General features: G+C 44.8%; 1 protein-coding gene across 3 annotated transcripts in view; it reads left to right on the top strand.

The window, feature by feature from the left end:
* ANP32B (acidic nuclear phosphoprotein 32 family member B) overlaps positions 1-20183 on the top strand; it is a 67471-nt gene extending 47288 nt beyond the window's left edge. Inside the window, exons 2-7 of one of the 3 annotated variants that reach the window (XM_075316083.1) lie at positions 5243-5392; positions 8591-8713; positions 11293-11488; positions 15888-16024; positions 16414-16477; positions 19476-20183. In XM_075316083.1, the coding sequence (XP_075172198.1) occupies positions 5243-5392; positions 8591-8713; positions 11293-11488; positions 15888-16024; positions 16414-16477; positions 19476-19549 (744 nt within the window). In that variant the 3' untranslated portion in view covers positions 19550-20183. Of the gene's footprint in view, positions 1-5242; positions 5393-8590; positions 8714-11292; positions 11489-15887; positions 16025-16413; positions 16478-19472 lie in introns of all 3 variants that reach the window. The other 2 variants (XM_075316078.1, XM_075316087.1) reach the window with 2 other exon arrangements.
* Positions 20184-27528: the final 7345 nt, after the last annotated feature.

The raw sequence follows: 27528 nt of genomic DNA, 5'->3' as shown, positions 1-27528 counted from the left end.
GCAATAAAGAAGTAACATGTCACTTTTTAGAACGTGCGTTTCGGGCAGCAGCCGAATCGCTGCGCTCTAATACGCCATGTGCGCACGTCTCCTGCATAATCTTCATAGATTATGCTGGGGACGCAGGACGCATGCAGTTACGCTGCGGTGCAGATCACAGCGTAACTGCATGCAAATACGCAACATGCGCACACATAGCCTAAAAGTGACCATATTAGATCAGAGGTCCTCATTCTTTCTGATCTTGACAGCCACATTCAGCTCTGAGAGAGTCACAAGCCACATCCCCCTCACAGTAGTGCCACCCAGAGCCCGCATTACCAGTATGACAGCCAAAGCTTTCCCACAGAAACGACACTGAGGCACTATTCCACAATCTTACCTTGCCCCCATTCAGATCTGCTCTTCTGTGTGGGGCTACTCACAAGTCACCATCCAGAGACCTGCTCTTCATATCTGTTTGCTTGACCTTTTGCTAATGCACCAAGCTGGCAGACAGCCGCTCCTAGAACGCATCACGGGCCTCTCGAGCCACAGGTTGGTAACACCTGCTTTAGATTGCATTTTAGACCCCCATACACATTTGATTTCTGTAGGTCGATAACAGGTTTCGCCGACAGTCTTGTGTTTTGTTTGGGATCCCCAACAGATGATTGGGAGAGATAATATACGGTATGGCGATTTTGGATTGCAGTTTCTTTTTGTACTCTAAGGGGTACCTTTACACGCTGCGACATCGCTAGCATTTGCTAGCAATATCGAGCGCGATTGCACCCGGCCCCGTCACACGGCCGATATGTGGTGATCGCTGCCGTAGCGAACATTATCGCTACGGCAGCGTCACACGCACATACCTGCTCTGCGACGTCGCTGTGACCGGTGATCCGCCTCCTAAGGGGGGCGGTTCGTTCAGCGTCACAGCGACGTCACAGCAGCGTCACTGAACCACCGCCCAATAGAAAAGGAGGGGAGGAGATGAGTGGCCGGAACATGCCGCCCACCTCCTTCCTTCCTCCTTTTCCGGTGGACAGAGGTAAGGAGATGTTTGTCGTTCCAGCGGCATCACACATGGCGATGTGTGCTGCCGCAGGAACGACAAACAACATCGTACCTGCAGCAGCACCGATATTATGGAAATAAACGTGTCAACGAGCAACGATTTTGCACGTGTTTGCGCTCGTTGACCGTCGCTTATTTGTTTTACACTCTGCAATGTCGCTACCGGCGCCGGATGTGCGTCACTAACGACGTGACCCCGACAATATATCGGAGCGATGACGCAGCGTGTAAAGTACCCCTAAGGCTATGTGCCCACACTGCAGAAAATTTGCGGAATTTGCTGAGATTTTGTTCGCGGAAATTCTGCGGATTTTTCAGAAATCTGCAGTACAGCGAGTCCCCAGCCATTTCTATGGCATTTTGGAACTGCTGTGCCCATGCTGCGTTTTTTTCCACAGCGGAAACCATGCGGATTTCCCTGCGGAAAAATCTGCAGCATGTCAATTATTCCTGCTGATTTTTCCGCACGATCCCATATTTACCTGCCTTGATAGAAGACACCAGAGTCACTTCCTCCGGTGCAGAGGAGTGCAGTGGAGCCAGGTGTGAGCAGCAGGAGGTGGGCGGGGCCTGCATGAGCACCGCTCATGTGACAGCTGGAGCTAGTTCGGGCCCGCCCACCTTCTCCGGCAATGTGCAGACAGACACGGCCGGAGAGAAGTGCTGCATGATGGAGGTAAGTATGAACTCACCGATCACTCCAGCACTTGTTCTGCATTGAGGATGCAGTGCTGAAGCCATGGTCCTGTATCCTCAATGCAGAATGACCGCAGCATATCCGCAGGATATTCCTCAATAAAACCGCAGCATAAAAACAGAAAGCTGTGCTGCGGTTTTCTGGGAGCTCCTGAGGATATAACCGCAGGACGCTTTCCCCGTGGGCACATAGCCTAATAGATCAGCTACCGCTAGAGGAGTCTAGCATTGGCTCTCATAAAAAAAAAAGTGGGCTTCTGTGTATGGGAGAATTTGATGAGAAAGCTGCCAGCCGAAAGACCATCTGAACTGTTATTCATCCAATTATCATCCAGTTAGGTTAAAACCCAAATACATTTTAGAGAACACTAATTCAACTGACATACATGACTCATTAAATGGCTTTATTTTCACTCTTTTGTGTTGTCCGTGTGTGGGCAATAGACACCGGATCCATTGTCAAATCTGACATATTAATGATTGCTGTGTCTACATTACTATAAGGCCATGTGCGCACGTTGCATTTTGGTTGGTTTTAAACTACACTGTGTCATTGACAAAATGCATGCGTTTTGCTTCCCCAGCAAAGTCTATGATAAATCAGAAATTCTATGCGCACGTTGCTTTTTTTTTCGGCTGCGTTTTTGTTTGACAAATATTTGTCAAAATTGTTGCCTAAAAAAAGCAGCATGTCCCTTCTTCATTGCGTTTTGGTTGCATTTTCCACTAATTGAAATTAATGAGGGGTGTCAAAACGCAACTAAAATGTTGAGCTGTGCGTTTGCACTGCCTTTTGGTTGCGTTTTGGATGCATTTTTGTCAACAAAAAACGCAGGTCACCAACTTTTCTCCATTTTCTCTGTCTGTCTCTCTGTTTGTCTCTCTGGGCTTCATACTCACCGATCACTGGAGCGACTGTCACACTGCTCTCGCGGCCTCTCCTGCTTCTGAAAGTGCCGGCCGCTCATTAGGCTCATCTCATTCACTGCTTCTCCCGACCACCGGCGCCTATAATTGGTTGCAGTCACACACCCCCACTCTGAGTGACAACTGCAACCAATGACAGCCACCTGTGGGCGGGTCTATATCGTACAGTACAATAAATAATTAAAAAACCTGGCATGCAGTTCCCCCAATTTTGATACCCAGCCAAGATAAAGCCTCATAGCTGGGGGCTTATATTCTCAGAATGGGGAGACCCACGTTATTGGGAGCCACCCAACCTAAGAATATCAGCCAGCAGCCACACGGAATTGCTGAATCCATTAGATGTGACAGTCCCAGGACTTTACCCGGCTCATCCCGATTGCCACCGCACCAGGGCAATCGGGCTAATAAGGAGTTTATGGCAGCCTACAGCAGCCACGAAGTCATAGCTTAGTGATGGCAGGCGTCTGAGTCACCCCCTGATCACCAAGGCAGGGGACTTGGATTTAAAGCACCACTTCAGCAGTGAAATAAAAAAAAAATGCTGTAGTGATGCTTTATAAGTCATGATTTGTAAATGCATCTTTAGATCCAGGTATCTTATAGATGACCTTCTGTGATTGGAGTTGTTCTTTCATCTGGTCCTGTTTTTTAGCAGCCACACGCCTCTACCCCCCCCCCCCTTTCCTCTCCTCTTCCCTTCGGAGGAGACCGGTTTTGTTATTTGGGCTGGTAGAAGGGAAGGAGAGTAAAATATAGTTTTTCATGCCGCCACTGTATCTTAGAACTTTCCGCTTAGGCACCAGACCACTGTTGTCTAGTGCAAATACAACCTGCTGTGATTATTCTGTGATTAGTGTGAATATTATGGTGTAGTCATTTACGTACGGCACTCCAAAGAACATAAAGCGCTCTCTGGAATTGCTGGTGAGATTTGGATACAAATCCTTTATAATACAGATGTGTGATCTTCATCACCTTTGCAGATTCTAGTTATAATTGTCACACTGTTGATGGGAGAACTGTTATGGTAGCTGACAATCACTTGATTTATGCACTGATTTATAATACTGTTATATAAAGTGCTACATCGTTTTATATCTTTTTTTATAAATCAACAATACCTGTGAAAATAAAGTGTGCTTTACACGCTACGAGATCGCTGCAGTGATCTCGTTGGGGTCACGGATTTTGTGCCGCACATCCGGCCGCTGTAGCGATCTCGTTGTGTGTGACTCCTAGGAGCGATTTTTGCATCGTTACAAAAATGTCCAAAATCGCTCCTCGTTGACATGGGGGGTCACTTCTCAAATATCGCTGCTGCAGCGTGTACGATGTAGTTCGTCGCTCCCGTGGCAGCACACCTCGCTCCGTGTGACGCCGCAGGAGCGAGGAACCTCACCTTACCAGCCGCCGCCCGCAATGCGGAAGGAATGAGGTGGGCGGGATGTTACGTCCCGCTCATCTCCGCCCCTCCGCTTTGATTGGGCGGCCGCTTAGTGACGTCACTGTGACGCCGCACGGACCGCCCCCTTAGTAAGGAGGCGGTTTGCCGGTCACAGCGACGTCACAGGGAAGGTAAGTAGTGTGACGGGTCCGATGTTGTGCGCCACGGGCAGCGATTTGCCCGTGTCGCACAACCGATGGAGGCGGGTACCCACGCTAGCGATATCTGTACTGATATCGCAGCGTGTAAAGTGGCCTTTAGTAACGTTTTAATATACCGTATCTTATTAGGGAAATCTGCTTTTTTTCATCTTTTAGACTGCTCCTTTCCTCTTAATTCATGGGTAGAATGTGAATACAGATATTCCCATTTCTGAGATCAGAGATGACAGTTGTTGCTCATAAAGGTCTATGGAGACCTTGCAGCAGATTGTTTTTGCCTCTAGCTTCACCCTTCATAGAATGTTACAAGCTCCTTCCCTTTTTAGTAATGGGAAAATCTGTCTTCACTGAATACAGAATCTCCCCATGAACTAAGGATTGAATGATCAATCCGGGATCTAAGGTATATTACAGAGTTTCTAACTTTAATGTGTGTATTTTATTTATAAAATAAAAATGAATGGGTACTCTTTTTAATTGCGCGTTTACGCTGTCATTTTTGCTCTTAATAAGAAGCAACGATATTCTAGTCGATAGGCACTTGTTTCCATAGATACATATACATATTGCTGCCAAATATTCTATATTGTATAGAAACATTTATTCCACAATGCTGCATGTTAGATTTATAAAGAGATGGCAGCACCAGTGACAAGTATCCTTTTTTTTTTTTTTTTTTTTTTTTTTGGATGAGTCCTATGTTAGATACCTTGTGTTACCTACACAGGGGGAAGATAATGGTGTATCAATGTTAGCAAGAATAGAAAATGTCTCACTGTGTGCAAACGTTCCAGGAAAAAGTAAAAATCGGTGCACAATATAGAGCAGCAGTACTCAGAAGGACAGGGCAGAAATATCACGAGCGAGTGACCCTCCTCTTCACATCGCTCAGTAATCTACCTCTTCATTTGTATTGTATTATATTGAAATGGTGTGCATTATTACATTACAGGTGCGAGAACTGGTACTTGACAACTGCAGAGCACGCGAAGGCAAAATTGAGGGCCTCACAGCAGAGTTTGTTAATCTAGAGTTCCTCAGTCTAATAAATGTCATGTTGATGTCCGTATCAAACCTTCCAAAGTTACCCAAGTTAAAAAAGGTAAGTTCATGTTTCAAGTTTTAAATGTCACTATTTTCACATCCTAGAATGTAAAGATATATTGCTGATGTATACCGTCATTTTTAGGGATGCCATCTGGAGGGGGGTGATTCTTGCAGTGTTTAACCATGTTTCTTTGTAAAACTACATTTTTATGAAGATTGTTCAGATTCTCACTTGTCGTATTGTAGGAACTCCACTCAAGACCTCATTGCGAATAACTGCACAAGTTAAAGGGAAGTAACCAGCTAGCACTATGATGCTGAATGTAAGCGTACCTTTTGTTCAGAGATTGGATGTTTTATTTCAGAAATATGTGCAAGTAAAGTTCTAGCAATGCACTGCTATTTGATTGACAGGTGCAACAGGAAGGGAATATGTGAGTTGGGTCTTTCTATCTATTCCTACCCCTGGCTATCTGCCTACGCCAGAATTAACGTCTATGACTGTGACAAGGGGAGGAAGGCCAGGCAGGCAGCCATAGGCGGGATTCAATGGCAAAACCAGACCCACATATTCCCGTTGCACCTGTCAATCAAATTGTGCATTGCTGGAACTTTACTTGCACACATTTCTGAAATAAAACATCCAGTCTCAGAACAAAAGGTATAGTTACATTCAGCATCCTAGTGCCAGTATAGCACTGGCTTTACTTTATATATGAAAATTCTGCTGGTTGGTTCCCTTTAACACCTGTTAATCATGCTTTAACGCCTTTAAAGATGTCTATATGGATGTCATGGAGAGCTTCCCTCTCCCCAGTCATCCATTACATGAATAGCTATTTGAATAGTCTCCATATATTCATATTATTGAGAATATTAACCGCTTCCTGACATATGTCATTTGTTGGGTACCCTTTTTTCAAGCAGGCTCAGAAGAGAGAGCCTGCATCTTTCCCTGTAGACAATAGCTGTGTTATGTATGATGGTGGCATTCTTTTTTATAATTTTATTTCTATATACCACCAGCATGTTCCGCAACATTTTACAATTTAGATATTTATTTATCATCTGCATATAACAACAGCGAATGGAGCCAAGACTGCCCACTGCTGTTAAATCATTAAATACTGCCGTCCGTATCTATTGGCAACATATACAACAGTCGGTCCAAAGGACACATTGCTCTACGTGCCCATCGACCCCTTCGTGACATGATCACAAGGAACCGATAGCTTGACATGGCAGCCGGGGGTCTGCTGAAGTGTATGTTACAAGCAGCCAGTGGATTGCTCGTTTATGTTCCCTAAGTTTACAAACCATATAGAAGTTAGAAAAATAAATATAAAATTTCAAATCAATCCCGTTTCCCCCACTAAATTTAAAGAAATGTAAATAAGCATACTTAATATTTTCATGTCCATGAACTTGTCACCAATTTTCTAAGTAAATATATTTCTACAGGTGATGATTACATAAATTTCTCACCAGCTGTCAGTAAGAACCCATCCAATCCACACAGACAAGGAAATCAAACTATAGATGTCCAAATATTTATTGATGTATTATAATCAGAAATGACATATGGAAAAGTATCGAACACCTAAATAAAGAGATGCAAAAAGCCATGAAAAGTAACAACAGCTGAAATCTATCAGTAATTAGAAAGCAGTCTTGCCACTTAGCCAAAAATAATATCATCTGGTCCAACTGAAGGCCTGTATAAAGTTGTCTCATTACCATGGTTCCACACATGAAACATCTCATAATGGGTAAAACCAGTGAGCTGTCTCAAGACCTTCACAACTTTATTGTTGCAAAATATAGTGATGGCATTAGTTACCGAAGAAATTCTAAACTACTGAAGTTTCCACTGAGCACTTTTGGGGCCATAATCTGGAAGTAGAAATAGCATAATTTCACCATATACTGGCCACAACAAGGTGCTCACCAAAAGATTTCACACAGAGGAGTGAAAAGAATTGTGAAGAGTCATCAAAGAGCCAAGGACCACAAGTGGAGAGCTACAGAAAGACCTGAAATCAGCAGTTACCATTGTTTCAAGAAAAACAATAAGTAATACATTTTACCTCCATGGCCTGTATGGACACTCACCACGCAAGACTCCAATGCTGAGAAGAAAAAAAAATGTTTGGGCCCATTTAACATTTGCGCAACATTTAGACAAGCCTGTGAAATACTGAGAGAATATAAGCTGGTCAGATGAGACCAAAATTCAACTCTTTCACTACCATAATACCCACTATGTGTGGAGGCCAAGAGGCACTGTGTATCCCCCCAAAAGCACCAATTGTGAAGTTTGGAGGTAGGAACATCATGATGTGGGGCTGTTTTTAATCATAGGGCACTGGCAAACTTCATATAATTGAAGGAAGGATGAACAGACAAATGTACCGAGACTTTGTTGATGAACATCTGCTGCCATCTACCAGGATGATGATGAAACAAGGATGGAAATTTCAACAAGACAATGATACCAAACACACAGCCAAAAAAACTCAATTGGTTTCAGAGAAAATAACGCTGCTAGAAAGGCAAACCAATAACCTGACCTGAATCCAATAAAAAAATGTATGGAAGGAACTAAACTCAGAGCTCATAGAAGGAGCCCATGGAACCTTCAGGATTTGAAGTGTTTGTGTAGAATATTGAGCCAAAATCACACGTTTCTCCATACAGGAGGCATCTTGAAACTGGCATCACCAACAAAGGCTTTTGTAGAAAGTATAAAATTAATTTCAGTAAGTGAGTTCAATACTTTATTCCCTTTATCATTTCTCATTATTATACAACTTAATTTATGGAAATTTTTGGTTTGATTTCTTTGCCTGTGTGGATTGGATGGGTTGTTACCAACATCTGGTGAGAAATTCATGTCAATAGCACCTTTAGAAATGTAACATTGGTGACGTGTTCAATAGTTATTTCACTCACTGTTTATATAGGTTTAGTATTGCTGTAATCATAGTGATCTGGAGAATTCTATTCTGGTCATTTTTGACGCACATTAAATACCATATTGCTATGTGGATGGAAAAATGTAAACATTATTTCTCTTGGAAGAGAAAAAAATTACAACACAAAAAATAAAAAGTAAAATCTGCATGTCAGTAAGGAATTACAGTACATATACTCTTAAACACATTTGCTTTGTCATGGTTTTATCAGTAGTGGATCTGCATTTGTCTCTCTCCTAAAATTAAAATAAAACATGTTTTTTCCATTGCATTTTTAGCTTGAATTAAGTGACAATAGAATCTCTGGAGGTCTGGACGTATTAGCAGAGAAACTTCCCAATCTCACACATCTAAACCTCAGTGGAAATAAATTAAAAGATATTAGTACCTTGGAACCTCTGGTATGATTTTTCACATTTTCTTTTTTTTTTTTCTTTGTTTATTCTTTTGCTGCCAACCATCTCCATCATTAAGTGTGACATTTGGTTATATGTAACAAAATGAATACACAAAACAAATCTAGATCTACAACTGTTGAGGTCCAGAAATATTTCGACAGTGATACAAGTTTCGGCGTTTTATGTTTATTAAAATATATTAAGGATTCAGTTATATTATCAAGGTGGGCGTAAAGTGCAGACTCTCAAATTTAGTTTGCAGGTATTCACATCCCAACTGGAATAGGTGGTTTTAAAAATTTCAGCTCCTAAATACTGTATATAGCTGCCTCTTTTCAAGGGAACAAAGGTAATTGGACAATTATCTTAAAAAGCTCTTTAATGGGTTGCATAAGCTATTTCTCTTTAACGCATACTCAATTAAGCAGGTAAAAGGTCTGGAGCTGATTCCAGGTGTGGCATTTGCATTTGGAAGCTGTTATTCTAAATCCACATGTGGTCAAAGGAGATATCAATGGAAGAAAAACAGATCATCATAAGGCTAAAAAAAAGAAGAAATCCATCAGGGTGATAGGCAATATGTTAAGAGTGGTCAAATAAAGATCTTGGTACATTCTGCAAAAAAAACCACGCGCTAGTGAGCTTGGAAATCAAAACGGTCTGGATGTCCACGGAAGACAACAGTGGTGTATGATTACAGAATCTTTTCCATGATGAAGAAAAGCCCCTTCACAATATCTACCCAAGAGAAGAACATTCTTCACAAAGTAGGTGTTTCAGTATCCAAGTCTACCATAAAGAGAAGACTTTATAAGAGCAAATAGCATTCACGAGGGCAAAACATTAGGCTATGTGCACACTCTGCCTTTTTTTGACGCTGCGTTTTTGGCCGCTAAAAATGCAGCCACGGCAAAAAACGCATGTTTTTGCCGCGATTTGGTGCGTTTTTGGCTGTGTTTTGATGCGTTTTTGATCTCTGCGTTTCTGCGTTTTTCCAATGCATTTCATGGGGGGAAACGCAGGAAAGAATTGACATGTCCATTTTTATTTTTTTTTAAAGCTCAAAAACGCAGCTAAAAAAAAAAAGTTGTGTGCGGACAACAAAAATGAAAACTCATAGACTTTGCTGGGGAAGCAAAGTCATGCAGTTTTGAGGGCAAAAACGTAAACGAAAAACGTGCAAAAACGCACTGTATGTACTTACCCTTAATCAGACTTTAAATTAGGCCCGATTAGACTTTGCCTTAAAACATCTAAAGAAGTCAGTCCAGTCCTGTCAAAGCATTCTTTGGACAGATGAAACTGAGATGAACATGTACCAAAATGATGTAAAGAAGAAAGTATGGTAAAGGCTTGGAACAGCTCATGGTCTAAAGCTCACCACATCCTTCATAATATATGGTGGAGGCAGTGTTATGGCATGGGCATGCATGGCTTCCAATGGCACTGGATCACTAGTGTTTATTGATGATATTACTGAAGACAGAAGCAGCTGCCTGAATTCTGAAGTTTACAGGGCTATACTGTACATAGCAAATATCTGACCAATAGACTTACAGGCCCCGATTCATCAAGACCAGTGATTTTCTCGCCAGTCTTGAGGGGTGTGTTGGAGGCAGGTGCTTCTGGTTCATTAATAGGCCCATGCTTTTTAATCAATTAGGAGCGTCTGACAAGTGGCGGTTTGCGCCTATGTGCGTCACGCCAGAAAACCTATTCCACTCCAGATATCTTTTGCCCGTCTCGCTCCAACTATTGTGGCAGAGTTGGCAGAAACTAACGAACAAACTCCACATGTTGCCTCCCTTTTTTTTCTAGTAACATGTTTCATTTTCTACTACTGTTTGACTATTGGCTCGATTCATCAAGCCGCCAATATTGATGAGGTGGCGTGTTGGACGCTCCTACTCATGAACAGATGCACGCCTCTTCATGAATCTGGAATGGCTGGCAAGTGTTGTGTGTTTCCATGCTCTACACCAGGAATCTCAACCTGTTGGGTACTAGAAATCAATTTCTGGTGTACGGAAAGCCACAGCTTGTCATGATTTAGACAAGCTGTGGCGTCCTGACCCCGTCCTGAGCTGGGAGAAACTAGCGTGAAAATTCTAAAAGTTGCAAAATTTAGCTTCATCTCTAAGATGCCCCTAAATATTGGGACTTTTCAAATTTGTGTGCCACAATTCACCTGTGAAAGCTTTGAATTAGGCCCTATATATCTTATTGAAGAAAAAAAACTCTAACCCCACTCCAACAACTATTCTTACACAAGTTCAGTGCTGAAATCTGTCTTCAGTGAAGACAGGTTTTCAGCTCACTAAGGGCCATGTTTCCAGATGCTGATCATAAGTCTATAGAGCAGGGAAAGGGAAAAAGAAGCTAGATACATACAGGGAATAGTTTACTGAGAATGCTGGGAACAAATCATAGAATTGTCAGAAATGTTGGTTCTCAAGTATACATAGAGCAGCTTATCCTGAAAAGCCACGTGAATGACTACAGCCAGACATTTCTTGTAGTATTAGAATAGGGAATGCATTCAGTTAAGCATGCTAATGACCTGAAAATAACATCTATTTCAGAAAAAATTGGAACATTTGAAGAGTCTCGACCTCTTTAACTGTGAAGTAACAAATCTAAATGACTACAGAGAAAGTGTATTCAAACTCCTCCCGCAGCTGACATACCTAGACGGATATGACCGGGATGATAAGGAGGCACCAGACTCTGATGCCGAGGCTGATGGAGATGGTGTTGACGAGGAGGAGGAAGATGAAGGTGTGTGCTACTATATTTACTTAAGGTGTTTGTGGGTTATTTTCTCCAGATTCAAAAAATAAAATATTGAATAAGTTTCACAGTTTCCAAAATTTCCTGCTTTGTATTAATTGAATGGAAACCTTCATTGTTTATTTCTATGGAATGAAAATCTTAAATCCATGCACCTTTCTAATCATCAGTTCAAAGATATCTCTGATGGCTAGCCCTGTACCTGGATGATTACTACATGATAGGACAGATTTGCATTTCTGGATATAAAAAAAAGAATGTTCCCAATCAATGGCTTCAAATACAAACCTTAAAAACTGTGAAGTGTCAAAGGTGATGTCAACGTCTAGTGATCATTTCCTGCCCAATAGTACAAAGTATGTTTACTGGGATGCCAATCATTTTTCTAGTTTAGACCATATTAACTCTGAATTGTTGAAAACAAGTAGTTTTCTGAAGAGGGCTCAATACAGAATTTCTTTATCTTAGATTTCTTCCCATATGCAAGTATACAGTTGTCCCCTCCACAAACAGATTTGCAAGGATTAGTCACTTTGCTGTGAAATAATTCTTTTGACAATCTATTATAGACTCTACAGTGGTCCTTTTGGTCTTTGTTTACAGCCATCTCCATGTGACCACTGCAGCCTGTCAGTGGCCTAAGCGGTCATGTGCTATACAGCTGGTATCATGGACGTAAACAATGAGGCAATGTATAGGCTGGTCACATGCTGGCCTGACATAAACAATAACTTGATAGGGGAAAGAAGGGGTAAGGGTTATTTTAAATAGCGTTTGGCCCTGTGGTTATCGGCTTTGTCAGGCTCTGAACCCCCACAAAACAGGATTCGAGTGTATACACTAACTGGGCCCTTGACTGTAATGATGCAGATGGTCAGTGTGCTCTGTTGGACATCCATTTTCGTCCATATGTGCCTGTTGTGGGTAGTCAGCAAAACACAGCCAACTATGTCTTGCTGCGCTTCCCCCCCCCACCCCCTTGACCAAGCATATACGGCCAAATTATACATGATAGAGCACATTGTAACTCCATATTCATCACTATAATCAATGGCCCTATCAGCCTTTGCACCTGAATCCCATTTTGTGAGGGTTCAGATGTAAGCCCCCGACGGAGACACTAACCTTATGACAATACTCTATTTGAACACAGCCCAAGCAATGTTTTTATTTTTTTTTATTTTTTTTTTGCATCATGTGCTCCTATTTTTATTTTTGTGCATGTATTATTTTAAAACATTCTTTAAAGGGAACCTGTCACATGGAAAAATGCTATTAGCCTGCTGATGTGGGGTTAATCTGCAGGTTGTAATAGCATTCTGAACCTGCCCAGCGCCTGCACATAGCTTCCTCCCAGCAAAGGGGTGCAAACTTTACTCCTCCCGGCAGCATTCTGGTTTCAGTTATGGAGACCTCGTGGGTTCAATCACCTTTCTTTGTAGGAAAGCAGCATCTGTAACCATGCCGTCCGCACTGACTGACAGCTTCCTCTAATGCTGAGTGACTGTCAGTCAATGTGGGTGCTTGGTTATAGCCGTTGCTCTCCTACAAAGAATGGTGATTGAACCCGTGCCCGCCTCCATGACTGAAACCAGACCGCTGCCAGAAGGTTAAATTGTGTCTTGGCTGAGAGGTTTAATGTGCAGGACAGGGCAGGATTCAAATGCTATTAACCTGCAGATTAACCCCATATCTGCAGGTTAATAACACTTTTCCAAGTAACAGGTTCTGGCTAACACCTTTTTAAAGCCTTGTGCGTATTGTGCAGCTTTTGGTGCGTTTGTTGGTGCAGTTTCTGGCCTAAATCTGAATGTCTCTCCTTATCCCAGCAAAGTCCATGAGAGCTTTGAAGTGCTGTGCTCACGTTGCTTCTTTTGGTGGAGTCTGGCGCACTTTTTATTGTAGCCCAGCCATTTGCACTGGGCTACAATCTCCCTATATCACCAGCTGTTACTGCAATCAGACTAGAGCAGTCAAATCAGCCAGCTGCAGTGCTCTTATAACAGTAGCTAGTGATGAGCACAGGTCTGGGCATCAGCTCCGACTGTGACCAGGGTCAGATAACTGCCTTCCCCATCCATGAAATTATGGCTCTTCTAATGCTGTTAGTTGTATCTGATCCCTGGAAAGCTGGGAGGCAAGCTTTCCCAGGAACAGTTTTCCAATGGGTTCAGCTTTCCCAGGAACCGATACATCTAACAGCAGCTGAAGAAGCTACTGTATTTTTCGGATTATAAGACGCGCTTTTCCTCCCAAAAAATGAGTGGTGCGTCTTATAATCTGAATGTTGCTTACCGGGGATGGTGGAGAGTAGAGTTGGCGCATGTGCAGATGGAGCTCTCTGCTCAAGATCGCATATGCACACACTGCACCTCCAGGCGCCATTTTCCTTAAGTCTGCTACTGAGAGATTAATGGAGCAGAAGCAGCACATGTGCCGATGAGTTCTTAAGTCAAGACCTCCATCTGCGCACGTGCTGATTCTGGGCACCATTATTTGAGGTCCGCACTGATGACATTTTCAGGATGGCGCCCCCAGCACAGCACAGCCTCCTCATCCCGCAACTCCAGCACAGTGCTGACAGCCCCAGCACAGCTCCAGTACCCGCAGCTCCAGCACCGGCCCCTCATCCCGCAACTCCAGCACAGTGCCAACAGCCCCAGCACAGCTCCAGTGCCCGCAGCTCCAGCACAGGCCCCTCATCCCGCAACTCCAGCACAGTGCCGACAGCCCCAGCACAGCTCCAGTACCCGCAGCTCCAGCACCGGCCCCTCATCCCGCAACTCCAGCACAGTGCCAACAGCCCCAGCACAGCTCCAGTGCCCGCAGCTCCAGCACAGGCCCCTCCATCCCGCAACCCCAGCACAGCTCCAGTGCCCGCAGCTTCAGCACCGGCCCCTCATCCCGCAACTCCAGCACAGTGCCGACAGCCCCAGCACCGATCCAGTGCCCGCAGCTCCAGCACAGGCCCCTCATCCCGCAACTCCAGCACAGTGCCGACAGCTCCAGCACAGCTCCAGTGCCCGCAGCTCCAGCACAGCCCCCTCAGCATCGCACTTTTCCATGACCGCCCCTGCCTCCTGTGACCCCGCTCCACCACCGCTGCCTCCCGGTAAGACACCACCAGATAAGATGGCCCCCTTTTTTATCTCTAAATTTGGGGTATAAACCGAAAAATGCAGTAATTACATAGGAGGAAGCATTGGGTGCAACTTCAATTTTTGCCTAAGTTAGCAGTAAAGCCAGAATTGGCGCTGTCAGCGGTCTTCGGTGTCACTTTCCACGTCTCAGTATTACTTTGCAGTTACCGACAAAATATCTCCGTAATGCGAACCAAAACTTCATCCTCCCCTCTCCTTCTGCAAATACCCAGAAGGGGAGGAGAAGGGAGACACACACAAGAGCAGACCCTGCCCACTTTTACTCCAGTTGAAATGTGAGCTAGCAATAGTTTTTCATGGCAGAGGTCAGCAGCTGCTCCCCCTTAGGCTAAGTTCACACATCCTGTGTTTTGCATCAGTCACAATCCGTAGCCTTGAGGAATTACAGAATCCTGCAAAATATTTTGCAGGAATCCTGTATTTCCCCATAGACTTCTATTAGTGACGGATTGCGACTGATGACCCTGCGTTGCATCCGCTGCGTCGCGGTCCGTCGTTTTTGACTGACCGCCGAGCGGGGAGCAACGCAGAATGTAACGTTTTTCGGGCCGTCAAAATTAACGCGCCGCGCAGGAATCCGTCGCCATCCGTCAAGCTTGTAATGCATGTCTATGGTGCTGGATTCCGTCGTAATCCGTCTTACAACGGAATCCAGCGCAGGATTCCGTCATGCTCTACTGAGCATGCCCAGCATGCTTGGCACGCCCACTGGGCTGTCCCAAACACAGACGGATCATGACTGATCCGTCAAAAAACGGACGCACAGCGGATGTAACGGACGCAACTTATCCGTTTTTTCACAGGATTCCTGTGAAAGGAATCCTGTGAAAAACACATCAGTTGCATCAGTTGACATCTTGAAAATGACTGATCCGTTGCTGACGGACCTGACGGATTGAAAACACAGGATGTGTGAACTTAGCCTTAGTGTTTATGTGAAATATGTCAAAAGTGTTTGAATCATTTCTCACCATAAAAAAAACTATTTCATTATTTTAAAAAAAGTGAACATTAATACTTACAATTTTTAAGTTGGTTTATTTTTTTTGTTTTATCATACATTGCCTTTAAGTTCCTATGCTCAATTTGATTCCCTTTTTCAATGGGTGCCCCCTGGAATTCTTTTTCTAGAAAGTATCAACGTTAATTTCCCATTAGATTCCAAACGTCTAGAGATTTCTATATGTATTAATGATGTGCACTCACTGCAATATTTACATTTGTAGAAGGAGAAGAGGAAGAAGATGATGACGAGGAGGAAGGTGAAGAGGAAGAAGATATAGATGACGAGGAAGAAGATGATGAGGATGAGGAAGAGGTTGGAGAAGAAGATGAAGAGGAAGATGGTAGTGGAGAAGAAGAGGTTAGTGGAGAATTTTGTGCTGTTAGGCCAAGGTCAGACAACCATAGACATTTTGTGACCAGTAATGTCCACAAATGTAGACTAGCTTAGGCTACTACATGTAATGCAGATTATAAGTTGGTTAAATATTCAATTTCCTCCAATATTTTAAGGGGTTTGGTGAAAGAGTAATTAAGGAATGTATTTCTAATTTTTATGAAATGCTTAAATGGGAGAATGGAAGCACTCCCAAATACTTCATTCCCAATTTACGCTGTGATCCACATAACATCATGCCGGCCAGAAGAACTCCTCTTTCAAACAACTGTGTGCATGCAGCCTTACCAAAAATGTGAACTGCTCTTGTTTTAACGCCAGTATTGATTTATTTTTTTATTATTATCATCTAGGATGAAGAATTTGGGCATGATGGAGAAGTAGATGAGGAGGAGGAAGATGAAGAGGAAGATGAAGGTTTGTCTAGTTCATTATTGTATAATAAAAGTAGTCTGCTCACTTGTTTGTACAGTATGTGCTAACTCCTGGGTGGGATAATAAAATGCAATATCACTTATTCTAAAGGCCCCGTCACACTAAGCAACATCGCTAGCAACATCGCTGCTAACGAACAACTTTTGTGACGTAGCAGCGATGTTGCTAGTGATGTCGCTGTGTGTGACATCCAGCAACAACCCAGCCCCTGCTGTGAGGTCGTTGGTTGTTGCTGAATGTCCTGGACCATTTTTTAGTTGTTGCTGTCCCGCTGTGAAGCACAGATCGCTGTGTGTGACAGCGAGACAGCAACAACTAATGTGCAGGCAGCAGGAGCCGGCTTCTGCGGAGGCTGGTAACCACAGTAAACATCGGGTAACCAAGAAGCCCTGTCCTTGGTTACCCGATATTTACCTTTGTTACCAGCCTCCGCCGCTCTCACAGTCAGTGCCGGCTCCTGCTCTGTGCACACAGCTGCAGGACACATCGGGTTAATTAACCCGATGTGTGCTGTAGCTAGGAGAGCAGGGAGCCAACGCTAAGCAGTGTGCGCTGCTCCCTGCTCTGTGCACATTTAGCTGCAGCACACATCGGGTAATTAACCCGATGTGTGCTGTAACTAGGAGAGCAGGGAGCCAGCGCTCAGTGTGCGCTGCTCCCTGCTCTCTGCACGTGTAGCTGCGTGTGCTGGTAACCAAGCTAAATATCGGGTTGGTTACCCGATATTTACCTTAGTTACCAAGCGCAGCATCTTCCACACGGCGCTGGGGGCTGGTCACTGGTTGCTGGTGAGCTCACCAGCAACTCGTGTAGCGACGCTCTAGCGATCCCTGCCAGGTCAGGTTGCTGGTGGGATCGCTGGAGCGTCGCTGTGTGACATCTCACCAGCAACCTCCTAGCAACTTACCAGCGATCCCTATCGTTGTTGGGATCGCTGGTAAGTTGTTTAGTGTGACTGGACCTTAAATCTCCATTAAAAGCCGTAAACAATATCACTTGTCCCCATGTGGAACCTCTAGTCCCAAGGAAGATCGGTCTGGCTGACGCATTTCAGACCTTAATAGTCTTTACTTATAGCCACTAAGGATGTGGCTAAACACCATTACGTTCTAATATCCTTGGACTTGTGGTTCCACATAAATGCTATTGACATTGCTATATACCTGTAATATAGCTTTTTAACCCCTTCAGCCCCTGGGCACTTTCCGTTTTTTTGTTTTTTCCTCCCCTTCTTCCGAGAGGCGTAACTTTTTTATTTTTCCATCAATCTTGCCATATGAGGGCTTGTTTTTTGCGGGACGAGTTGTACTTTTAAATGAAGCCATAAGTTTTACCATATAGTGTACTGGAAAACGGCAAAAAAAATTCCAAGTGCGGAAAAATTGCAAAAAAAGTGTGATCGTACAATAGTTTTTGGGATATTTTATTCACTGTGTTCACTATATGGTAAAACGGAGATATCTATGTGATGCCTCAGGTCAGTGCGAGTTTGTAGACACCAAACATGTATAGGTTTACTTTTTTTTTTTTTTTATTTTACTAGTCCCCCTAGGGGGCTATAGCGATCAGCAATCTGATCGCTCTGCACGATCTGCAGATCTCATCTACAGAGCTGAGAACTGCAGATTTGCTGCTTTACTTTCAATGCCGGCTGTATTCCGGCATTGAGAGGAAGTGAGTCATGTTAGCTACAGGCGTCATCACATGACCCTGTGCTACCATGGCAACCACCGAAAGTCACGTGATCATGTCACGTGACTTCCAGTGGGGGCGGGGTAAGTCACTGTCATGGCGGCGCCCATATACATATCGCTTCCAGATTTTGGCAGCGAAATGTAAGGGGTTAATGGCTGTGGGTGGAAGCGATTCCACCCGCGGCTAGCAGGCACACATGTCAGCTGTTGATAAAAGCTGAAATGTGCGCGGATCGCCGCTGCCTGCAGGGGGCGGGGCTTACCGGCACACGATCCATGACGTACCCAGTACGTCATGGGTCGTTAAGAGGTTAATTTATCTAATTCATAGTAGGCATACTAATTATACACACAGCGTACTATACCAATCATCGTGCTAATAAAATATTGCTTCTACAAAAATAATTGTATAGGGCTGCTAGAAAAGCTGAGTGCAGTGCTCGACCATCCCCAAGGGAATGAATTGAGTGGCACTCCATTCTGATAGGGATAAAAGTGCCCTATTCTGCCACTCTGTTTTAGGTCAGACCCCCACCAATTTGTTATCACCTATCCTATGGATAACTGATAACTTATATTCATTGGATAACCCCTTTAACTCTGTGAATGGGTGACAAGGGCTGAAGTGACTCACCAGGTAGAACCCTTTCCAATTCAGCTGCCCGAATAGTCTTTCCTCCACACATAACTAACTGCTGAACCTTTGGAAGGAATAAGTAATGCTCCAGCCCTTTGTATTGACAACATATGTATGATAGAGAGATGGATAGAGAGATATAGAAAGATGGATAGAGAGATATAGAAAGATGGATAGAGAGATATGATATAGAGAGATGGAGAGAGATATAGATGGATAGATAGATAGATAGACATATAGAGATAGATAGATATACTGTATATATCTGCTCTGAGGTGTCGTTTTTTTTTTTGTTTTTTTTTTCTAAGATAAACAAGCCCAACTTTCCCAACTCCTAATTATCAAAAAATAATCTAGTTGTCCGGCTTTAATCGGACTCTAACTACCAAATATCCTTTTTAAAATGTTTAGCTCAAAATAGGATCCCATATTTTAGACGTGGTCTTACGAGTGATTTAAAGCGGGGTAACAATACATTAGGGTCATATCTATTTTTATATACCCTAAAATCTTGCTTGCTTTTGCAGCTGCTGCCTGACATTGAGTAATGCTGCTTAGCTTACTTGTAATGTGCTTTTTTGCTTATTTTTTATTACTGCTTTTGTTGTGTTTTATGATAACTAAATACATCATCTGTCTCTTTCAGCAGATGAGGAAGAAACTGGAAAAGGAGAAAAAAGGAAGAGGGACACAGATGACGAAGGTGATGAAGAGGATGATTAAATGTCTGCAAGAGAAAAAAAAAGAATAATTGAAAAGGACATTTTGGATTACACAGTATTGATTGAACTGGCCCCATCCATGGATTACTGAAAGCAAGCTGCAAATGAAAAGTAACAATTAAAACAAGCCCTACCCCTGAACACCCCAAAAAAAAAGAGCCAAAGAGTTGTTACTGTGACATTCCTACAGCCAATAAACCCTACTGGAAACTTACATCCTGGTTTATAATTAAGTCTCTAAAAGGCAAAAAAAAAATAAAAGAAATATATATATATATATGTATACAGAGAATATATATACAAAACTTTCGGCTAATAAAACTGAGTCAACGCTTTTATTATTACATTGGGTTCTTAAGGGTTAACAATCTAGAACATTTAGTGTTTGGGGAGTCATGATTGTCAATGACTACCTACTAAATAGACATCAGAGCACCATTTTTACTTTCTGTATAACAAAAAAAAAAGGAAAAAAAACTTTGTAAATAAAATCTTAACATTTTGGGTCTTGTTTTCCTGCTTTGCTTTCCTTTCCTAACAGTTCAATATTTTTTTACAGTAGGTTGTTTTGCAACAACTGCAGATGAATTATTTTTAACAACATGAGTAAAATAAACATGTTACTATTTGGTAAACCCTAGTTGTATGATTACGTTTCTGAATAAGAAGTAAATTACTCTTGCTCATGTAGTTATAACGTGCTTTGTAATTTGTTTTGCATACACAAAAGTGTGTATACGCTGCCATCTAATAGTTAGGAATAGAGATGAGCGATGTTCGAATCGAACCGTTCGCCAATTTCAAATTCGAGTGATTTTCGGCGGTGTTAGTCGTTCGACGAACTCGAACGATTTGCTTCAAGTTCGGCCGTTCGAGTTACCGTTTGATAACGGTTCGATCACCAAAAGCGTAGCTAGTTGTTACTAGCTGGCTTTTCACTGTAAAAGTCAGTCACTGTTAATAATGATATTATCAAAATTCAGCATATAGTGTGCGGGGGGGACGGGGTTTAGATCAGTGCTGCTGAGAGCTGAAAGAATGGCGATCGCCATATTTTTTTTTTCCTAACCGCGCGTACAGTGGGGCAGGCCAGGCTTTCAGCCAATCACAGACACACACACACACACACACACACACACACACAGCAAAGTGGATTTTTGCCAGACAAGCAAGGGCATGTGTCATTGGCTCTGCATGTCTCATGTCCTTGCCCTATAAGCTATAAGACCCGGCCATTTTCCCCATCGCCGCCATTATCGCTCTGCTGCGGGTGTGTGACAGTCACCGCTCCTGCTGCTGCTGCTGTGTGTGCTATAGACTTATACAGTGCAATCTACACATCGGTTTATGGATTAGGGACTACTTGTAATTTCAGCCCTTTTCAGGGCTACATTACAGCAGTTCATAGCCATTTTTGCTAGGCAGGTCTGTGCCAGCGCTGTGCAAGGGTTTATCACAGCGTCTGTCTAAATCAGCTCAGACAATTCCTTGGGGCATAGTTTCATTGTCTGGGAAAGTAAGTGAGTGTTCCACTGCTGACAAGAAAGCTACACCACCTCTGCATTGTACACCACCTCTCCATTTTTGCTACGCCATTTTAAGCACAAAAAGTCCAGGCAGTTCCTTGGGGCATAGTTTCATTGTCTGGGATAGTAAATGAGGGTTCCTCTGCTGACAAAGCTAGACCACCTCTACATTGTACACTACCTCTCCATTTCTGGTACGCAATTTTAAACTGCAGGTAGTCCAGCCAATCTGTGAGAAAGGTGCAGGCGAAGATATAATGTTGCCTTCATCCAAAGGTGGTGCTCTCGATGTCTGATAGAGCTCAACACCAGCAGCTGTTTCCACTTCCAAAACAACTGACGACCTGCCAATCACACTGCCTGTTGCGGTTAAAGGGATGGAAGGTCTGCGTCCAAAAGTATGTGTGACTGCTGTCCCCACAGTCAGAGGATGAAGAGCACTTGATGGGGCAGACGGTGGTTGCACCGCCCCGCTAGGCCGCATTGTAGCACAGTGACCTTCCCACCGTGACTTATGCTTCATTTAAAGTTGTGTACTGGGTGGGCTCCCTAGTATACAGCAAAACCACGCACTAGGAAAAGACCTCTAGGCACTTGGGTTGATAAATGATTGTTTAACTTTACCAAAACAAACAATAACAACCATGCATAAAACTGAAAGAATAGAACAATCTATTCACAAGTCCAAAAGCCTACACCCCATGCTGCGACACTCGTAATGGCGATTTATACTCCCTTCTCGCCAACCTTTGCCTAACCAAGGGACTGTCTAAACAGTTGCCTACTACCTGGTAATCCCTCTGCGTAGCAGGAGTAATTGTGTGTGTGCGTGCGAACACGACCTACAAGTGGCGCATCACAAGAGCTTACAACTTATCTACCTAAACATAGACAAAATTCATTAACCCCCCTGAATACCCTTGTTTGCTGATGCCTCACAGATATGGCAGATGATAAAAGTGGTAAGGCAAACCACACAGCTCAGCAACACAGTCCTGGTAATCTTGTAAAGCAACAGTCACAATGCAAACATGTGTTGCTGTCCCTCTAGGGCTATGTGTCCACGGTAGAATGTTTTTCTGCATCAAAATCCGCAGCTTTCCCCCGGAATCCGCACCTTAGCATAGGTGCGGATTTGACGCGGATTTCGTTGCGGATTTTGATGTGGATTTTGTCCATTGTACTTTATTGTGTTTCTGAATAAAGCTTAGTCTGTTTTGAAGGAAAAAAAAGGCTCTTTATGTCATTTCCTGTCCCAACCCTCCTTTCTTCTCCATTATCCATTTTGTAATAAAGGGGCAGAAATGTTTAAAGGGAACCTGTCGCCACTTTTTTTTGTAAAAAGCTGTGGCTAACACCACTGTGCTCTTATATACAGCATTTTAACAGGCTGTATATAATAACCCAGTGGTGGTGGCCGCAGCTTACAGCCAAAAATGTGGTGCCATGTTCCCTTTCACTGGTATTTTTTAAAAAAAAAAAAATGTGCTCCGCTGTATTTTCACTGTCCAGCCCGATGCAAGCAAGCAACTGAGGGCTGTGCTTCTCAGCGGGATAAGGCTGAAGCATTTTCTGCCCCTCACGCTGAGAAAAACAGTCCTCAGCTGCCCCTGAAAATGGCGGCTTCGTTGTGAAGCGCCATTCACAGGTGCTGTACCGAGGCTCATCCAGCTGCCCTGATGCATTGGCTGGCTGGGTAATATATTACGGGGTTAATGCCAGTTTTCTGCAAACTGGCACTAAGCCCGAGGTTCATAATGTCATGCCTGTGTAGACACGGCCATTATGAACCTCCGTTTGGTACTAAAGAAAAGAAAACACTTTTTGAAAAATTTTATTTGAAAGAAAAACACACACACATCCCTGATTGCCATCTTTATTACTCCCTGAATCCCCCGACGATAATCCATGACAACTCCGGGCCGGGCTCCGATGTGCACCCGGCTGACCCGGGCACTGACGTCAGCCGGTGACAGCAGCCGTCAGTGTATTATTAAATGCTGCACAGCTCTTTTCCGGCAGCTGGGAACGTCTGATATCAGAGCCCTGGTCAGCTGACTTAATTCGCGAGCGCAGGCGGGTCAGCTGACTGCACACCGACAGCTGACGATGTGCACTCATGTGACCCGGGCACGGACGTCAGCCGGTACCAGCAGCCGGAAGAGAGCTTTGCAGCATCTCGAACACTGACGGCTGCTGGGACCGGCTGACGTCCGTGCCCGGGTCACATGAGTGCACATCGTCAGCTGACCCGCCTGGATGAGCCTCGGTACAGCACCTGTGAATGGCGCTTCACAACGGAGCCGCCATTTTCAGGGGCAGCTGAGGACTGTTTTTCTCAGCGGGAGGGGCAGAGAATGCTTCAGCCTTATCCCGCTGAGAAGCACAGCCCTCAGTTGCTTGCTTGCATCGGGCTGGACAGTGAAAATACAGCGGAGCACATTTTTTTTTTTAAAAAAAGAATTGTGAAAAAAGACCTGGGATCCTGTTTTGCCAGCTAAAAGCAAGCAGCCTGTAACTAGCTGCTTTTAGCTGGCAATCCAGAGTCCGGACACAACACGACTACACTGCCACTACTCTACACTACAAAATTGTGAAACTTCCTCTTCCTGAACTATCCTACATCACTTCCTGCGGATTTGTTTGCGAAATCCGCACCAAATCCGCAGGAAAAAGAGCCTGTGGGAACAGACCTGCGGATTTTACACCTTGCATTGACTTGCATGGGAAAAATCCGCAACAAAATCCGCAACAATAATTGACATGCTGCAGATTTTTCCGGATCAAAATCCGCGGAAAAATCCGCAGCATGGGCACAGCATTTCCAAAATGCCATTGAAATGGCTTGGAAGTGCCGCTGCTGCAGATTTTCGGCAAATCCGCGGTAAATCCGCGGCAAATCCGCAGCGTGGGCACATAGCCTAGGATTTTAACTGAAACTGACAGAGCAGAGGCAGCAAGTCTTATTGTCTATATAGTCGGCCTAAGCAGAACAGATATGTGTTTTGTTAACAAAAAGTGTTGCGTGCACGCAGTCCTGGCTGGGCCCAGCCTACCGTACCCGGGTACTGTGGTGTCCAGTTGCCATAAATACAGACTTGACAAACCTCTCACGGTAATCCGTATAGCCAGCAACTGAAGAATGGCAGTCTCCGGCACAGGATGCTGCTCACAGTCGTTACGAGTCTCCTCAATCCACCGAAGTGTTTCCGCGGTGGATCCTTTTTGTTACACACACCTTTTGCTTTTCCTTCAGTTCACATACAGCACCTCCACCTCCTCTGCTGACCTCATCGACTGACTGACTGTGGTTTGACAGTAAGTGGGGTTTCCAACCTCATCAGCACCCTGAGTGTTTTCACTCCCCTCGTCCTGACTCCTCAGAGCCAACCTCTTCCTGCCCTGACTGAATAGTAAAGTTGTCGTTCCAGTCAGGTATCTGAGTCTCATCAGCATGTTCCCCATTGTCTCCACCAAGAGGAGTTACAGTTTGGGAATGAGGGTCTACATTATGCTCAGAACCTTCATCGGGGCCTGGATCCAACTCGCAAAGCTTCTGGGCATCAGTGCAGATCATTTCCTTGTCTGGACTCACTGCAGCTTTGGAGCAGACCTGATTCCCAGGCTATAGTGTGACAGAACAGCTCTGCAGACTCAACCATCTCTGTTACCCCATACTCAGCAGGGCGGGTGGAAGCTTGAGAGCTGGTAGGAAGCAAGTGCGATTGGGGTGACACCACAGAGGAATGGAGTATTTGGGATATTGAAGTTGAGGTGGAAGAGAGGCCACTTGATGGAGCACTTGAAATCTATTCAAACACCTGCTGTTTTGGTGCCTCATCTACATTTGGTAGCGATGGTTGTGTCTGTAACAAAGGGATCATATCAGATTATCCACTGGAAGAAGTAGACATTTTTTTTTGGCTGGAAGATGGTGTTACAAATCGGTGCCGCCGTAGCCGCAAGCAGCCTGCTGCGGTTCCAGTTGCGCTCAGGCGTCGGCTGCCATTTTTGGCCGTGCCTCGGGTCGTCCAGCTGGCTGCTTCCTCCTTCACGTCTAAGTGTGGAGAGGCGGCTAGTGCGCATGCGTGTGCCGATTTGCCGCAGCCTAAGTCCAGTGTTTCTCCTAGTGAGCATGCTCAGACTGACTGTGCCATTCCTGAGGCTAAGTCCTCAGTTCGGGCTACTGAGCATGCTCCCACACTTAGTGCGAAAAGCCTCTTTGCACAGGTACTTGGACTCCATGCCGTGTCTAAAGCCCGCTTTACACGCTGCAATGTATCTTACAATGTGTCGGCGGGGTCACGTCGTAAGTGACGCAGATCCAGCATTGTAAGTACATTGCAGTGTGTGACAGGTATGTGCGATTGCGATTGAACGTTAAAACGTTCATCGCATACACATCGTACCTGTCTCTAGAATTGCACGTTAGATTGTTCATCGTACCCGGGGTAGCACACATCGCAGTGTGTGGCACACATCGGAGTGTGTGACACACCAGGAACGATGAACAGATCTTACCAGCGTCCTGCGGCTCCCGGCCCACAATGTGGAAGGAAGGAGGTGGGCGGGATGTTTACGTCCCGCTTAGCTCCGCCCCTCCGCTTCTATTGGCCGGCTGCCATGTGACGTCGCTGTGACGCCGAACGTCCCTCCCACTCCAGGAAGTGGACGTTTGCCGCCCACAGCGAGGTCGTATGGACGGGTAAGTACGTGTGACGGGGGTTACTCGTATGTGCAAATGAACGTGCCACACATACGATGGGGGCGTTGCAAATCTTATACGAAATCGTATGCAAAATTGCAACGTGTAAAGCAGGCTTAAGTCCTGTGTTGTGCCTACAGAGCATGCAGAAGCTGATAGTCTGTTTTCTGAGACTGTTGTTCAGGCTACTGAGCATGCTCAGGCACTTGGTGCATCAGAGGCTAGGTCCAGTAAGGATCTCACTGGCCATGTCCGTGAGGTGGCAGGCCCTGATAGGCCAGAGGGCATCAGTTGTCCTGATGATGTGGCCACTCCGGACTGGCTCGTAGAGGCTCGCCCCTATGACTTGGCACCTCATCATTGTTCTTCAGATGATGACTGGTGAGGTATTTGGGGCGTGGCTGCCATGAGGTCATCAGTGAAGTGGCGGTAACGGCTAGGCCGCTGGTTATGTCACTTATGACGTGGCACTCTGCTATTGGCTCCTGGAGGTGCATTGTGGTCCACCCTGGTTTGGGGCGGACACAGGTTATAAAAGGGGCTGCAGACAACATGGAGGTGCGCAGTCTTCTATTATGCTCAGACAGAGCACACCTCCATGTTTTGAACCTATTGCGGCTTTAGGACAGAGGCAGGGATAGGGCGTCTGTGCTGGATGCCACCACACTTGGTAACGCGACACGGTTACGGCCAGCTCCTGTCCTACCAGTCCTGCTTGTGCAGCCCAGTGGCATTAACTGGGCTGCTGCTGCGCCTGCTGTCCACAGGTGTGCCCCCTACGCACACGGACAGCGTACCAAATAACCCCTGTGTTGTTAACAGGGAGTTCGTGGGCTGGGTGTGTGGACCCTGTGATGCTAACAGGGTTCACAGTCTCCTGATCCAAGTGTCGTCTAACTCGGGTCAGGCTCCTATTAGTTTCAGAGCCACCCAGCTCTGTATCCTCCGCCTAATCTTCGGGTTGCCAGCATCTCCTTTTCCATCTGGTAGCACGGTGGACCCCGACTGGCGATTGGGAAATATACCACCTTATTCTAATCTGCCAGTCCCCCCGTAACAGATGGTGTTTCTTCAGCAGATGTTACTATTGCTTTACCACCAACCCCACGGACACAAACTTTTTTTTTCCCTTTCCAACACGCCTGTTCCCCTTTCCACCAGCATCTGGCCTTTTTCCACTCATTTTGTATATGACCAAATTTGCAGGTCTGCAGGGACACCCTACTCAACGCCGTCTCAGCACAGCAGCCAGCCCTCAGTCCCTCAGATGTGGACAAGTAAAAGACCATTTCCTCCTAGCCATGACAAAGCGGTGAGATTCATTCTGTGCACCACTGGTGTTTAGTGGAAAAGCCGATCTAAGATTGCGTACCAGCTTTTGCTGATACTCCTGCATACGTGCGTCCCTTTCTATAGCAGGAATTATTTCGCCAAATTTTGACATGTACCGGGGATCTAAGAGTGTGGCAACCCATTAGTCAGCATTACTTCTAATTCCGACAATCCTAGGGTCATGTTGTAGGTAGTGCAGCAAGAAGGTGCAAGTCCTTGCTGTGTTGTTGGCGGCAAGGTGAGAATTAGGCTTCCTTCCTCTGCCTTCTCCCCCCAACCTCGCACAACAGAAATGTGATCAAGGTGTCCCTCATCTGCTGAATCTTCCATGCCCATCGCCAGTTTATCCTCCATTTCTTTCTGGGCTCCTGCACCTTTCTCAACGGTTTAGCTGCTACCATGCGTCCTTGAAAATTC

This window comes from Anomaloglossus baeobatrachus, chromosome 1 (genome assembly GCF_048569485.1).
Source record: "Anomaloglossus baeobatrachus isolate aAnoBae1 chromosome 1, aAnoBae1.hap1, whole genome shotgun sequence".
Lineage (NCBI taxonomy): Eukaryota > Metazoa > Chordata > Amphibia > Anura > Aromobatidae > Anomaloglossus > Anomaloglossus baeobatrachus.
The sequence above is the reverse complement of the archived record's forward strand: the minus strand, read 5'-3'. Positions and strand labels throughout refer to the sequence as shown.